This window comes from Episyrphus balteatus, chromosome 2 (genome assembly GCF_945859705.1).
Source record: "Episyrphus balteatus chromosome 2, idEpiBalt1.1, whole genome shotgun sequence".
Taxonomy (NCBI): domain Eukaryota; kingdom Metazoa; phylum Arthropoda; class Insecta; order Diptera; family Syrphidae; genus Episyrphus; species Episyrphus balteatus.
Window position 1 is genome coordinate 46,984,152 of NC_079135.1, and position 17,145 is coordinate 47,001,296.

The window sequence follows — 17,145 nt, forward strand, 5'->3', positions numbered from 1 at the left end:
GACTTTTTAGCAAATTTCTTTTCATATTCTTGTAGGAAATTGAACGCTCTACAAAAAAGGCCTTAAACACTTTTTTCGTTTATCTAACCGTTGAATAGATATTTGAGGTCCAAAAATCGGGAAAATCCTTAAAAATTCGTTTTTTGTTCTTAATTTTGTAACAAATTGAAAAATTATAATGATCAAACGCGCAAGACATATTCTTGTTGGAAATTGATTGCTCCACAAAAAAGGTCTTAATAACTTTTTTCATTAATCTAACCATTCTAAAGATATTCGAGGTCAAAGTTAAAAAAAAATATAAAAACATTTTATATTTTTAAAAAATTTCTAATTCACTGAAACTTCATTATTTTCAAATTAGCAAGATATATTCTTGTAGGGGCTTAAACGTTCTACAAAAAATTCCTTGGAATGAAATTGATTGCTTTAACCGTTTAGAAGATATTCGTATCCAAATCGCAATGCATACGGGTCATAAGAAAACTATTGAAATCAGTGAGCATTGGTTTGGATACGAATATCTTCTAAACGGTTAAAGCAATCAATTTGATTCCAAGGAATTTTTTGTAGAACGTTTAAGCTCCTACAAGAATATATCTTGCTAATTTGAAAATAATGAAGTTTCAGTGAATAAGAAATTTTTTTTAAATATAAAGTGTTTTTATATTTTTTTTTTAACTTTGACCTCGAATATCTTTAGAATGGTTAGATTAATGAAAAAAGTTATTAAGACCTTTTTTGTAGAGCAATTAATTTCCAATAAGAATATGTCTTGCGCGTTTGATCATTATAATTTTTCAATTTGTTACAAAATTAAGAACAAAAAACGAATTTTTAAAGATTTTCTCGATTTTTGGACCTCAAATATCTATTCAACGGTTAGATAAACGAAAAAAGTGTTTAAGGCCTTTTTTGTAGAGCGTTCAATTTCCTACAAGAATATGAAAAGAAATTTGCTAAAAAGTCAATTAATAAAAAAATTATTTTTTTTTAAGTAGAAGCTTGATGTAAAAATGGAAAATTGCAAAGCGGAGGACCTTCCCATTAATATAAAGAGCTCATATTTGGTGTGTATATTCTAGAGGGGTCTAGCAATCGATTTTTCGGAGTACCAAATCAAAAAAAAAAATTTCGATTTTTTTGACCCACCCTAAGCTATATACTGCCCACCAAGGCGCTCCCCGACAGAAGATGACTATACAGATCTATTAAATCTTCTTGGGCATAACTTTCTTGTTGGTGGAGACTTCAATGCGAAACACACCCATTGGGGTTCAAGACTTATATCAACAAAAGGCAAAAGACTTTTCCAAGCAGGCCGTAAATACAATTGCGAATTCTATTCCTCCAGGTCGCCTACTTACTGGCCTTCCGATACTAACAAAATACCAGACCTTATTGACTTTTTCGTAGCTAAAGGAATCAAACGAAATCACATTAGTGTCGAAGGTAATTATGACTTGTCATCAGATCATACTCCAGTGATTCTAACACTAAGTGAATCGGAAGTAATAGAAAAAAGTAATCCAAAGCTTGTAAATAAGAAAACAAACTGGAGTGACTTTAGAGAAAGGCTTTTAAGTTTTATAAATTTAAGATCTCCCATGAATACAATCGAGCAAATTGACCATGAAGTGGAACAATTTATTGCTGATGTGCAACAGGCCGCTGAAGAAAGTACTCCAACATTTTCTAATAGAAGACAAAATGAAATAAAATATCCTTTAGAGATAAGAGAGTTGATAATAGAGAAAAGAAGAGCTCGAAGAAAATGGCAAAATACTAGATTTCCAGATGATAAAACAACGTTTAACCGTATAAGCAACAATCTTAAAAAACAAATTTATAAATTCAAAAATGATTCACTCAGTACATTCCTAAAGAATTTAACGACTGATGCTTCAACCGATTTTTCGCTATGGAAAGCAGCCAAGCGCCTGAAAAGACCGCAGTTACTAAACTCTCCCTTGAAATCTCAAGATGGGAAATGGATCGGTAACCCAAAAGAAAAAGCTAACCTTTTCGCGGAGCATCTTGCGAATGTTTTTAAGCCATACCCAACAAACGCGGCTGAAAATAGCTTACAGTTAGTTGATAAGATAGATGAAAGTGAAATACCAATTGTAAGATTAAAAGAAATAAAAAGTATGTGTTTACATCAACTATCAAATAAAAAATCACCAGGTTACGATCTAATTACTGCTCAGGTTATGAAAGAAATGCCTTTGAAAGCCTTCATAAAACTCCAATATATAATAAATGCATGCCTTAAGCAACGGTATGTCCCACACCATTGGAAAATTGCTGAAGTTATTGTCATACCCAAGCAAGGTAAGCCACCTACAGAAGTGACGTCTTACAGACCAATATCGCTTATACCAATTATGGCAAAAGTTTTTGAAAAACTGCTTCTGAAGAGACTTAGCAAAATTATAGAAGAAAGAAGGTTAATCCCAAATCATCAGTTTGGCTTTAGAAATAAACATTCCACGATAGACCAAGTTCATAGAATAACGGATGTAATAGAAAAAGCATTAGAAGAAAAACAAGTATGTTCAGCTATTTTCTTAGATGTTGCTCAAGCCTTTGACAAGGTTTGGCATGAGGGACTTGAGTACAAACTGCAAAGGGATCTTCCCAGACAGTACTATGAAATATTAAAATCGTACATCTCAGACCGATTGTTTAGAGTAAGGTACGATCAAGAATATTCGGAATTGAAGAAAATAGAAGCCGGTGTACCACAAGGAAGTGTCCTAGGTCCTACCCTGTATTTACTATACACAAGGGATATCCCAGTTGGGAATCACACCATAATGGCTACTTTTGCAGATGATACCGCAATTTTGGTACCCGACAAATGTGTCTCTAGGGGAGCAGTAAAGCTGCAATATGCCGTCGACACAGTCAGAGATTGGACCGAAAAATGGCGTATCAAACTCAATGAAACAAAATCTTCACATATAAACTTTACAAATAAAAAGATAAACAATATTCCAATATTCATTAATAATCAAGCTGTACCTTACGCCAATACGGCCAAATACCTTGGAATGACTTTGGATGCAAAGCTAAAGTGGAAAGAGCACATCAAAAAGAAAAGAGAAGAACTAAACTTGAAATATAGAAAAATGTACTGGTTACTTGGTAACAACTCTGATTTATCAACCCAAAACAAAATAATGCTGTATAATCAAGTACTAAAGCCTGTTTGGACCTATGGTATCCAATTATGGGGCTGTACAAAGAAAACAAATACCGAAATCATCCAAAAATTCCAAAACAAAGTCCTTCGTGGAATAGTTAATGCACCTTGGTACATAAGAAATAGCGATCTACATCGTGACCTACAAATAGAAACGGTTACAGAAGTTGTTAAAAAATACGCTGTATCGCATAATCAGAGACTGCAAAGTCATACCAATTCTGAAATGGTGTCCGTCTTGAATACAAGAAACCATGTTCGGAGATTAAGAAGAACCAAGCCTCATGAGCTTATGGTCTAAAAAAACATGGGAAAGTATTAAAAGTTTAAACTTCCCCCAAAGTGATTTTACAAAGTTAAGAAAGAAAAATCTGATGTCGATCTCTCAAGATTGGTCCTGATAAAGAGGTGGTTTTAGTGGTTAAGGGTCCCACACTACTTGGTGTCGAATACTGCCAAGTGTCTTTTGAAGATTTCCTCCCGTCAAAAAAAAAAAAAAAAAAAAAAAAAAAAAAAAAAAAAACACCTATTTTATTTAAAACATTCCGGTTTGCTTGATTAGACTTATTTTTTTTATTATTGAATTGAATTTATTAAATGCACCAATTTTTTAGGCAGCTTTAAAGGAAAAAAAAAACAAGTTCAAGCTTTTAGTTGGATCTTTAATTTCTGCCCACTGACACGCCCACTTTTTAACAGCAACAAAATTTGATCTTATCATCAAAGAGAAGAAACATTGCGACTATGTTCATCAGAACATTTGACTACCAACAATTTCCCAGTTCAAGTCTTTAACCACGCCTATTTTTGGGGGCGTTTTTAAACTGGTATACATACTTTCCCATGATCTAAGAAAAAAAAATCGTTTAAAATATTTGCCACGCCCACTTTTCAGAGGCGTTCGTAATTAATTCATGAATCACGACCCCTAAAATATACACAAATGAAAAGATTTGACCATCAAAGTGATCAATAAATTATAAAATTTTCAAGGTAAACCTAATCAATTGAACCGCACTGTATAATTGATAAAATGCCAAAACAAGCATAGCCTTTACATCAGCAAACACACATTTGAAAGAGTTTGGCAAATAAACAAAAAGAAAATCCTACCATAAACCAGGTGAGTTGCTTCGGTGCTATGCATTATGGCGATTTATATATGTATTGTGGCGTGTCATTTCGGTCGGTCGTGTGGAATTTCAAAAAAAAAAGCAAAGCAAAAAAATTGCTTGTGTTTTTGCTTTACAACCAACATCAAACGAAATTATAAAAGATGTAAAATGACAAGTGCCACATTACGCTACAAATCATCCATAGTCTATTGGTTCCTGATTTATCCTATCGGAAAATATAATAATTTGACCGAGTTTTTATGGCAACATGATCACCGCCGACCGTTCAGCTACCGACACGCGAAGAGAAGAAAAGTTTAAACAGATGACGATTTCGGTGATTGGTTCGTGTATTGGAGTCCGTTCAAGTGTGACTTTTTTAAGGAAAACACCAACAACAACAAAAAATATTGAACAACAAACAAAATGACGCTTAGTTAATGGCTATGTTTCAAGAATTTTGTTGTTTTCTATACGGGTTTGACATTCAATTCTATTATTTTTGTTTTTGTTTTCTTCATGACTGTTTAATGTTTTTTTTTTGAATGAAAATAGTTTTGGTGTCTTTATTATTATTTTTTTTTGTATGTTGAAGGCTATTTGACAACTAACTCAAATTGAATTACTTTCAGAATTACTAAATAAATGGATTTTGTTTTAAGACAACAAATTTGACATTAGCTGTTTTTCTTCTTGTTTTAATTTTTTTTTTTAATTTTGTGTTATTGACACAAGGCTTTTAGAACTAAAACGTCGAAATATGTAGGTTCGTAATAATTAGTCGTCTTGTTTTTTTCTATACTTTAAAATTATTACAAGGTTGTTTGTTTTGATTTCAGAAAAAAAAAACCGTGTGTGGGATCAAATAGGTCATGTGGCATTTTTATTAGGTAAAAAGTTAATTTTAAAAGTAAATCAATTTAGCTCACTTACTGCTAGTCTTTTTCTGCATATTTTTTTACTTTACACACATTTTGATTTTATTTTGAGCTTGTTTTTACCCTTTGGTTATGGTCAAAGTATAGTAATAAATGCAATTAATAACAATAATCATGTACAAAAAAGTTTAAAAACTAAAGTTAATCAAGAATTCAGGAATTTAAAAACGCAGTCAATTGCCTTTTTTTTAGCAATTTTCAATGAATAGTTTGTTGCACGAAAATTTTAAAATTTTTTTTTTAACTAAACGTTTGTTAAATGAATTAAGCCCCAATTTATTTAATTTTAAATTTAAAATCGTCATTAAAATTTTTTAAATGTGTATGAGGTTTTACCTTTTTAATGGCAACTTTAAATATTATAGAGGCTAAGTGTGGGCCTAAGTGTCTACTAAATTTCAAGCAAGCCAAATGTAGATTTTTGCTTTGCAATCTCTGGCTTTATTATTTTGGAAACAATGCATAAAAAACTATACCTAAAAAATAAAAACCAATTATTGTAGTCCTTTAAATTTAGTACAATCTATAAAAAATTAGCTCTTTTTGACCAGAAGAAGCAACGAAAAAAAATTCTCATCTAAACAAGAAATAATTGTTTTATCAATAACAGAGAAAAAAATCTTCCTAAGGATTGATACTTTTTAAAAACAAATAATTTCTCGGCTCTCGTTTGACAAATTAACAGACATACATTCTGACATTATGACGATCGAAAACTAAAATTAAGAACTTCGTATATTTGATGGTAATAAATACTTAAGACATAAATTTATAATTTTAATTTACTCTTTGAAATATTACACAATGTTTATAGGCTCTTTCGAACAGAAATCAAAATTCACTTTTTTCTTTCTTAAAGATCTTCGGGTATTTGTTGTTTTTTTTTTTTTTATGAGAATAAATGATTTCGAGTTTGAGTTTGTATACGGAGTTAACCGGAATTAGTTTGGAATTCATAATAATACAGTAAAATAAGGTGAAATAAGGGGTAAACCTCGGAATGAATGCTAATAGAAATTTTTTTTTGCTCAATATCTTCGTTTTGGCATTCTATAACATACCTCAAAATTCTAGAAAAATCTCATGTCCGCAAGTCGCGATTTTCAAGGTCAAACGCGAAATGGGGATTTTCAAATGTAGCAATAATAGACAATGGTATTATTTTTTAATGCTGATGCCAAAAAATCTAAAATCAAGACAATCTGACGTCTGTGAAAAAAGTTATACCTGTTTTTCATCTGTCTACCCATATTATTATAACAGTTGCAAACTTACTCCCGAAAAACCCTTAAAAGTTATGGTAGAGGAACCAAATTTTGCATGAAGGAATCAAAACAATGCAATGAAAAAAACATTCATATCATTTTGAGATTATATAAGTAGTTTTGCAAAAAAAAAAACTTAACGCTGATGCAATTCGACGTCAAATGTACCCAAAAAACAGATTTTTGACCTGTCAATATTCAAGTTTTTCAAAAACGTGACGTGCCAGTAAATTTTTGACTTCGGATTCAGACTCAGCACACAAAAATCTTTTAGAAAAGTAGGGTTTGGATCAAGCTCTATTTTTGTTGAAGACCAGGGTTATTACTAAATGATCCTTTTTTAAACGAGGATAATAATTAAATTTTGAGGTCCCAAAAATGAATGATTTTTTTTTTCTCTTCTCTTCGTTTTTTAATATTATGATATACTATGAAATATATATTAATTAAAATATTATTAAATAATTTAATGTAATGAAAAAAACGTTTAGAAAGCATTTACTATCCAGAATAGTGCACACAAAGATTTTTTTCAATTTCGTATAAAACTCAATAAAAAAAACACTTATACGCCATACACCCATTTAAAATTTGAAAAAAAAAAAGTATTTTGGAAACATTTGAAACTGAAGAAGAGACCTTTTCTTTTGAAGTTATGAATTTCATTTAAAAGGAAAAAATATTTAAGAATATCAAAAAAATCAATGAGAACGCTTGGATTTTCAATGGGAAACCGACGAAGTTACGAATACCAGAGTTACGGGCGACAGAGTTACGAGCTTCAAAGTTACGCGTTCTAAAGTTATGTTAAGCTATGACATGTGATTTTTGGGTTGGCAACAATTGCGAGGAACGATATGGAATTATGGAAATACAAACAAGAGATTAACATTTTTCTCATTGGTCAGAACTAAACGAGTAAAGCGAAAATGGGTGTTATTTAATCTTGTAAAATTTTGATTGGATAGGTATAGATATACATATATGGTTTTGTTTTTGTTAGAAGATCGCAAAAACGTTGAAATAGAAAAAAAAAACATAAGTATACTTATGTAAGTTTGGGGACATAATTGAAATTAACTTCTTATTTGTCCAACTAATATTGCACCTACTACGTATCGATATTCTCTGATTTATGTTTCCATAATTCCATATCGTTCCTCGCAATTGTTGCCAACCCAAAAATCACATGTCATAGCTTAACATAACTTTAGAATTCGTAACTCTAGTGTTTCGTAACTTCGGTTTCGCGTAACTTTGACGGCCGTAACTCTGTCGCGCGTAACTCTGTTATTCGTAACTCCGTTACCATTTCATTTTCAATAATTTATAGAATTAGACTTTTGAAGAGCCTCCTCATGTTTATAAGCTCCAACGAAGATATTTTTAAGATGACAAAAAATGCAAATTCAAAACTCGTCGATGTTTTTGTGCAAATTTCCACGACACTAAAAACGTTGATTTTAATTTTTTCCTTTAAATCTATACTTTGAATATACCTATCGAAATTTAAGCAATCAACAACATTTGATGTAGAGTTATGGTAAGAATGTATCAATTGATATTTACGAATTACAAAACCAACAACAAGTATTTATCAAAGAAAAAATAATTTCGATCAGCTTTAAGACCTTTATTGTCTGTGCGTCGGCAAACTCTCTGTTGTAAGATTTCAAGGTTTTTTAACTCAAATTCAAGTTTTCCAATTCTTATTAAATTAAAAAAAAAAAAAACACCGTGGGTATATTCTTAGAAGAAAATTTTTTTTCCAAAAATGACAAATCGAATAAATAACAATAAGAATTTTTTCACCAGTGTTCAAGGTTCATAAAAGACTTTTTATTGAATGCCCTCATTTAACAAATAAAATTTTTAAAATGCATACAATTTTTTTTTCAAACAACAATTTATACAAAAAAAAACTAAATTATTCATTCAAAATACGTTCATATATCATCGAAAGCCAATATTTCAAAATCATCGCCAAACAATAAATATACGTCAAAATTTTGAAAAACAAACAAAAAGCGAAAACCGCACGTTTTGAAATGGAATTGACTAGGTAACAACCCACCCAGAGTAGAGTGTACGTATTTATATGAAATTTTTTTTTTAAAATCATTTAAAATAAATTTCCGCATTTTTTACGTGATTTTTTGTTTTTTTTTTTTTTCTAAAAATAATTATTTAAAAAATTGATTTTCTCTAAATGAAGGCACATACACACAAGGAGAGCGACGACGACGTGAGTAAGAAAAAAAAATAAGGAGAAAGAAGGAAATAAATAAAAAATTGTTGAAAAAAAATTAAGTAAATAAATAAACATTAAATTCACATATCCTACCCTCACAGAATTTGCAACATTTTGCTGGCGGCTCGTCAGAATCAGCAATGACCGGCATGGTCCTCTTACGGCCCAACTAAATCGCACTAGTAGTAGTAAACATAACCCTTTTCCAACCAAAGGGACACAATTTATAAAATTGCTTAAAGGTTTTCGGTTTTTTTTTTTATTATTTTTCTTTATTTTTTTTTTTCAATTTCTGTTAATTTGTTTATAATTCACATTCACTTTATTCTTCTTTTTCACAATTATGTATATATTTATTTGTTACGTTCGCACTTTGGAAATTTTCTTTTTTTTTAATTTTTTTTTTTTTTTTTGTGGAATGATTTCAGAATATTAATTTTTTTAAATCAAACACAACACGACAATCCCCACAATTCCCCAGATTTTTTTTCTCTTCACTTATAAATCAAATATTTCTTCATAAATTTCAACAGCAGCAGCACACTTCAACAATTTATTATTACAAATTTATTAACATGATGTTTTCCATGTTGATTTGTGGAAAAAATAAAAATCAAAAACAATTATTTCTCATATCTCGAAAATCGCGCACACTTACTTTTTCTAAATGCACTCAAAAACTGAATTTTTCTTTCTTTTTAGTAAGAACTAAATTTTGAAATAGGGGACAAAAAATGCTTTGGGAAATATTAGAATATTCACAAATCGCGAATTCATTTTCGATTTTTTTTTTTCGTTTTTTTTTTTTTTAATTAAATTTTCAAAAACTAAATTAGATTTTGAATTTTTTTAAATTATTCGTTATTTTTTTTTTTTTTTTTTTTTGTCAAAAAACAAAAACCCCTTTGATTAGAAATTTGAAAAATTATCTAAGCAACACATCGAAATGCGTTTTTCTTATAAATATCGATCATAACGTCAAAACTCCGTGGAGACCACTGAGTTGAAAACGGTTCTCGCTGTCGAATTTTCTTCTGCCAGAAAGAAAAAGTTTTTCGAAAACGTTCAAAGTATATTCGGACTATCGAAAAGGTTGTTTTAGCTTTTTTTTTTATTTTCTTAAAAGAGCGAGAGAGAAAAAAAGAGAGTTAAAACAACGCACCAGAGGACACAAGACCGGACTACTGTTCTAGACACAAACGATCGACGGCATTCTGGTTCGAAATGCTCAAGTCTTGAGAAAAAATTTCTTCTCAAAACACCAAACACACCATTTCCCTCGATTAGAATCTATGTTGTTAGCATTTTACGCTCTCACAGGTACACGCAAGCATGGCGCGCGAGATAATGGAGTTTCGAAAATAGATTCGTTTCGAAAAGAAAGCAGAACGCATTGGCCCGAGTGGACATGGACGACTACGACGACGAACGGTGCTGACTATGATGACTCTCTAATTATAAGATTGTCTGAAAGATCTTTCCCCTGGAGGTTTGATTATTCTCTTTTTCTCTTCCAAATTACGGCCTTAAATTTCTATCCTAAGAAGAAAATTAATTTTAACAAAAAGAAATTGTTTCTAATCCGAAAAGTGAATGAAAAACTTGAAATGATCATCAACTCAGCTGTGTTAGAGAGAGAATTTCGTCTGCCGAATTGTTTATTTTCGAACCCAAAATAGTTTTAATAAAATAAACTCTACTACGAGCACAGGAGGTACGCCCGTCATTGAGAGTAAAAAAGAAAGTGAGAGAAAGCTTTTTCTAAACACTATCTCTCTAACAGTGGTTTCAAAACTGTTAATTTTTTTTTTTTTTTTTTGAGAAAATTAGAAACTATCGCCGCCATATTGAAAAATGAAAAAAAAAAAAACTTTTCATACCACCTGCTTGCGGTTGTTTATAGCGCAAAAAAAAAATAAAATCGCGGAAGAATGAGTAATTTTATTTAAAACAGTCATGTATGTAGTACTTTTAAAATTAGCATTTTAAATTTAATTTAACCAAAATATTCATTTTTGTTTTTGTAAATAATTAAAATACAAAAAAAGCTTTAATCGTTTGACGTGAAAAAGCACCCTATTAAGGGTAAGTTTTTTTTCTGGCTTAAAGATGTATGCCGGTGTAGTGAGAGCTATACTCTGAATATTATAGAGAAGGTGGCGTCTGTGGTAGCTTGTTTGCTTGCTTGTTAGGCGATTGTGAGAAATCATCTATTTTTGGAGTACGATTTTATGTTCTCTTCGAAGAAATGAATCATAAGGAGTAAAATTGTGCCCCGTGGACGCTATTAATGAAAAGCTTGAGTAAAATTTTTTTTTTTTTTGGTTAAGTATTATTTAGACGAAATGTTTATGTGCACATATTTTGACAGAATGAAAAGATGAAGAAAAAAATGCTGAGAAGCCATGGCGAAGCAGTTAGGTGAGCGCTTAGTTTTGTAGTTTCTGAAGAGGTCATATAATTTTTATAGGCACTTTTTCTACTTTGGTAAAAGTTTGAAAAAGTAAACTCTATAAACAATGAGTCTTAAACACTTGGATAGCTTCATTCTTAATTCAATCTAAAGTTATCGATTTTTGTACTACCTTGATTGACGGATTGTTATTTGGAACGAAAAATAGGAGAACACAAGAACAAAACAGCTCAGGTTTAACGTAGGTCCAAAGATATATATTCACTTTTAACCTTTCTTTATTGGACCCCAGAGCATATTTTAACACTCATAACTTTTTACATTTTCATTTTTTCGCCTTGGGATTAATACTCAAAGAACTAAATTTAATATTTTATTTATTGCAAGTTTTTAAATGATCACTTCAATTTTACAGAATTTTCAGCGATTTTCTTCTTGAAAAATTCTATGATGAACTCCACTGAGGGAAAAAACGCAACGTTAAATGTAAAATGTTCAACGTTGATTTAATGTTGAAAAAATTAACATGAAACTTCTTCAAAATAAAATTGAAACAACTTAAGAAATTTTTTTATTTTTGTCGGACTTCAGCTTTTGTTGCATTTTTTGTTGCACGTTGGTAAAGCATTCGCCTAGTAACCCTAGTAAGAGTTGTAGGTTCGATCCTCAGCGGCTGAACATTTTTTCTATTTACTTGCTCTATAGGACAATATTTAAAGCAGTGGCAATAAAACTGCATTTTTATTTTTTCTCAAAAAAGTCAAATAACAAAAAAAAATTTTTTTTCATTTAACAAAATTTTGCCCTAAATGTCGGCTCTTCCCCAATATCAATTTTTTGTTTTTAATTTAGATCCAGCTTTTAAAATCTACAAGTAGACTAACATAAAAGTGCTTTGAACTGCAAGAGCAAGTACGTGCGACCCCAGTCGTGCATTTTATTTTTTAATAAATTGATGCTTTTTTTTAAGTTGAAACAATTTTGATTTAAAAATGTTTCATAACTGTAAACCACTTTAAACTAACGATGTTCCACTTTGATTTGAAAATTTTTGTCTTCAACGCAAAATGCTTCCGAAAAAAAGTTGAACGTGGTTTTCATTGATTTTAAGTGGTTTTTTCCCTCAGTGTATCTACATACTGCGGAGGGCATCCAAAGCAGTTTATCTTGATGTGTGCTTTGATGCAGGTGGTTAACGGTGATTCAATTTCGTCTCCATCAACTTTTTCGAAGATCGCCTATACGATCTTGTTCTACTCATCCAAAAGCAATTGAACTCGCGAAATATGCCCTCGAGTTGCTAAAGCATACATAAAAAGAATACGTTGATCATCTGAAAACGTGAAAGCTTCATCACTACCCTTAGAATCGGATGTCCATTAATGTGTTTTTATTCAGTTTATGAAAAAAAAGTTTTGATGGTTTAAAAAGGGGTAAATGGAAATCCTTATAGAAGGCAAATCTGCAAGCGCTTAGAGAACTGAAATTTTCATCGATTTTGATGAAGTAAAGAAATTGTCAACCAAAACATAAGTCAGCAATCGATGCATGCTAAACCTTATTTTTTGTGAAATTTTGTCACCTTTAATCTTTTTGAGTATAGTATTTTTAGGGAAACATATCCTAAAGTAAAAGTTTAAAACTTTAAATTTAAAATTTGGTGTTCGTTTTCTTGAACAACAAAAATCGTCAAATCTTAGTTCCCTGTTATCCATTACTGCTTTTTATTTGTATTAAAATATTTTCACAAATTTCGCGACTAAAACTATATGAGCAATTGCGTGCGACTATGTCTATGTCTATTAGGGTGGGTCAAAAAATCGAAATTCTTTTTTTTATTTTATACCTACTCCGAAATATTGAATCGAATATAGGTACCTACTCACCAAATATGAGCTCTTTATATTAATGGGAAGGTCCTCCGCTTCGCAATTTTCCATTTTTACATCAATCTTCTACTAAAACGAAATCATTTTTTTATAAATCGACTTTTTAACAAATTTCTTTACATATTCTTGTAGAAAATTTAACTCTCTACAGAAAAGCCCTTGTACTTTTTTTTCGTTTACCTAACCGTTTAAAAGATATTTGAGGTCCAGGTTGAGAAAATCTTTAAAATTCGTTTTTTTTTTTCTAAATTTTATAACAAATTGAAAAATTATATTGATCAAACGGGCACGACATATTCTGGTAGGAAACAAATTACTCCACAAAAAAGGTCTTGTATACTTTTTTCATAAATCTAACCTCTAACCATTTGAAAGATATTCGTATGTTATCATTTTTCTCTAAAAGAAATACCAAGACAGAAACGGTGGGCGGTAATAGGTATTATCAAAAATCGGAAAAAATTGCTATATTTAGATCAGTACAATTTTAGAATATGACTAGGACAAAATATTAAAATATTTAACATTGTTGTGGTTGGGAATTGTGGAGAACGTGTTGAAAAGCAACACTTTGGTTTTTATTGGTCATAGAAAAAAAATGATAAAATTTCCTATATATTTTATGTTTTGTTGTTGTTGTTGAGAAATATAATTTTGTTTCAAATACTTTTGAAAATGGTTTAAAAGTTATGTGTTAAAAGTTTGTTACTGATTAAAATTCTCTACAACTTTGTTGGACAAAGTAAAACTTGCTGTTGAGTTCGGTCCTAGACCTCCGATGAAGTGACACTTTTTAACGCTAATCATGTTTAACCTCGGGATAATACCTACCATGTGATGAGGCCAAACCTTTTGCATATCTGCTTGATAATATGATAATCTTCTTCAAATGTCCTTAAAATTTGGACAACATAGCCATTAATTGTCAGATTTCCTGTCCAGCTTAAAAGGAGAGTTGGTACCTATAATTTGGATAAAAAGGGTAAAACCTTCATTTGTGTTGCAAATGGTTTAATCCCATCTATTTAAAAGTCACTTATCTAAGTAGTAGTTGTATAGAAGTAGATTTAACTTAAAACCAATGACAGCATTGTTTGCTGAGGCTTAATAATATTGTCTTAAACAGTTCTACCTGGAAAAAATTTATTTTTACCTCTTTCTGATATCTACTATAATTATTTTCAGTATACCTACCTCTTACATAAGCAAATAACTTTTTGATAAAGTCAAAACTCTACCAAACAACCCTTATCACTTTCAAAAGCTAAAGCTTATACATCTTTCAAAACTGTATATACACATGGGATTAAGCTATTGAACGATATTATAATTCGACTACCGTATGAATACCTTCACCTTTGAAAATTTCTTCTTAAAACAACATTCAAACCATTATCATAACACATACATACTTATAGTATAGTTAGGTACATACTCATATGTTTAACAGATTTAACCGAAAAAGTAATAAATTAACTTCATCTTAAGTATACAGTGTTCACCGCACAAAATAATCCTTCAAAGAATTAAAACTCATTATTTCGTTTAAATTACGAAAAGGGTTTACACGCACCCTTTAGCAGTGAGACAGCCTTCCTGGGTAAAATCGCAGATAAGTACAAGTAGATTTAAACTGACTTCCATTAGCCCAATCAAAAATTAACACACCCCCTCCGCACACATACCCTTTTCGTATAGTTATATCATCTATTTTGGTCATGTAAAACCATCAAGTGTTGCTTCCTCCACAAGTGGGTGTTAATGGATTGACGTATTCGGAATTTAATTTAAAACTTAAACATCCTAACGTATACATACACATTCATATACAAAAAACACACACACACATACAAGTATAGTACGCATTATCACCTAAACAGAAAATCTACAAATACTCAGAGTATCTATCTAATAAAATGTGAAAGATACAAATATTTTTATTCAAAAGTTGACTTTGGTTGTGACTTTTGTTTTCTGATAGGATCCGTTAAATGTGGACGATTTTTTTTTTATTTTCAAAAAAAAAAAAAATAATAAAATAAAACCACAGAAAACATAAAATTCAACAACAACAACAAAAAAAAATCGCATAAAAAAGGGGAAATTCAAAAATATTCCGAAAACACTCAGAGATAAATAAAATAGAAAACTACACGTTTTTAAAAGAGAAAATAAAATTAATTTTTTTTTTTTTTTGGTTTTCAAATAATTTATGGACAACAGAATGCAGAGTATGTATTGTTGGTGGCAACTGGCAAGTCTTGTAAAAATTGGGACTAGGCCGCCTTCGGCTTCTATAAAAACTGTCGGGACACCAACGGCCTATCAAATCTTATTTGTAGAAATTATTCTACGGAAGTGGGTGGTGTTGAGAAAATAGACTATTTTGACAATATTATTTAAAAATGCGTTTTTTTTTTTCATTTATTTATTATCATGATTATAGGTGTGTGTATGTGTTCTTTTTTTTATTTTTTAGATGAGTTTTAGGTAAATTTTGTTTGAAAATTCCTTTAGATGTGAAAGGAACAGAAAGATAGAGAAAGTGATGAAGTTGAAAAATTGTCATTAATAAATTAAATTTTATGCAATTGACATACATAGTTGAAATAACAACAACAAAAAAGCTTTTTTTTTAAACGTCAACAAAGAAACTAATTTTTTGAAATAAAAGAAATTAAAAAGCATTTTATTTTCCATACAAAAACTTATTCCGAACTTTATTTTGATTTATGTTTTTATAAAAGATTTTTAAGAAAAAAAAAAAGGAAATATGCCCTTTATATTTGAAAACAAGCAAAAAAATAAAACAGAAACAAAATAAAAAAAAAACTAAAAAAAAATTGTTTTTAAATAAAAAATATAAAATAAAAAAAGAAATAATAAAATCTGATGATATATTTGAGGAAGTTAAGTTATTTATTTTTTTGTTATTTTTTACTAAAGGTTTAGGAAAAACTTGTAGGTGGTATGTGGGCCAAGAACGTTCGAATGACATTTTGTATTGGTTTGATTTTTTTTTTATTTTGAATTTACTTCGCACAAGAATTTTATAGATGTTTTATTGAAAATTTTATTGGTATTTTTTTGATTAAGACAAAGCCATTACATGCATTATATTTTTATACAGATTTTTTATAGATTTTGTATTATTTATTAACAACTAGTTTTTTTTATCAGATAATAAGGCGAAGTGTTTTTAATTTCTTGTAGGATTTTTATTACCTTGGGGTATTTGATGTACACTTCAAAAAATAACTGCAATAAGTTAATCAAAAAAAAATGTTGCAAAAGTATTTTTTGAAGTGTGATTCATTATAAGTGATAGTAGTTGAAATTTGAAAAGGCTTGAAGGAAGGCATCGGAAAATGTATACCGAATGAAAAACAACAAGATTGGAATTCTTATGGAATCTTTTGATTCTATATTTTCGTGGAAATGTAACATTTATGTAAGGAAATAATTATTTTGTTTAGTATTGTTTTCTGTTAATTGTACACTATTCTACCTTTTTTTTTTATAAGTTTGTTGACTTGAGAATGATTAAAAAACAATCAGCAAAATTTGAATACTTTTCTTAACCTAGGTATATACATTAGGGTGTCCGTTAGTTCCCAAAGTGATATTTTCGGGGGAGACACCACCCAGATCGAAAGATTAGGACCTAAATAAGGGGAATTTAGCAAAAATTTTGGAGGTCATTAACCCGTCTGGGGGAATGTGGTCCACGCTTGTATGGGAAAAATACAATTTTCAGATAAACGTTAGGCCACCCCCTAGTTTGGATCCACATCCTATTGGCATCATACCTACTGTTGAATTTTCAGCCTCCTATCTTATCGATACCTATTGAAAAATTTTATTTTTAAGTTAAAAATTGCTTTAAAGTTGTGTTTGTTGTACTTATTCTGAAGAAATATCGAAATAATAATTTCTGGGGCCGCTCCCAAGTTAATTTCGTCAACAGGAAGTACACAGACTTTTTATTTGCACATTTTGCTTACTATTATTAGTTATTATTAATAATTGCTCACTTTTTTCGAAAAACAAAATTATATGGTTTATA

General features: G+C 30.1%; 1 protein-coding gene across 2 annotated transcripts in view; it reads right to left on the reverse strand.

Annotated features, from left to right (window-relative positions):
* The window catches only part of LOC129911626 (myocardin-related transcription factor B), a 154,848-nt gene extending 144,272 nt beyond the window's left edge, over window positions 1-10,576 (reverse strand). For both annotated transcript variants that reach the window (XM_055989481.1, XM_055989480.1), the window contains exon 1: window positions 8,871-10,576. In XM_055989481.1, coding sequence (XP_055845456.1) covers window positions 8,871-8,928 — 58 coding nt within the window. In that variant the 5' untranslated portion in view covers window positions 8,929-10,576. The remainder of the gene's footprint in view (window positions 1-8,870) is intronic.
* Window positions 10,577-17,145: the final 6,569 nt, after the last annotated feature.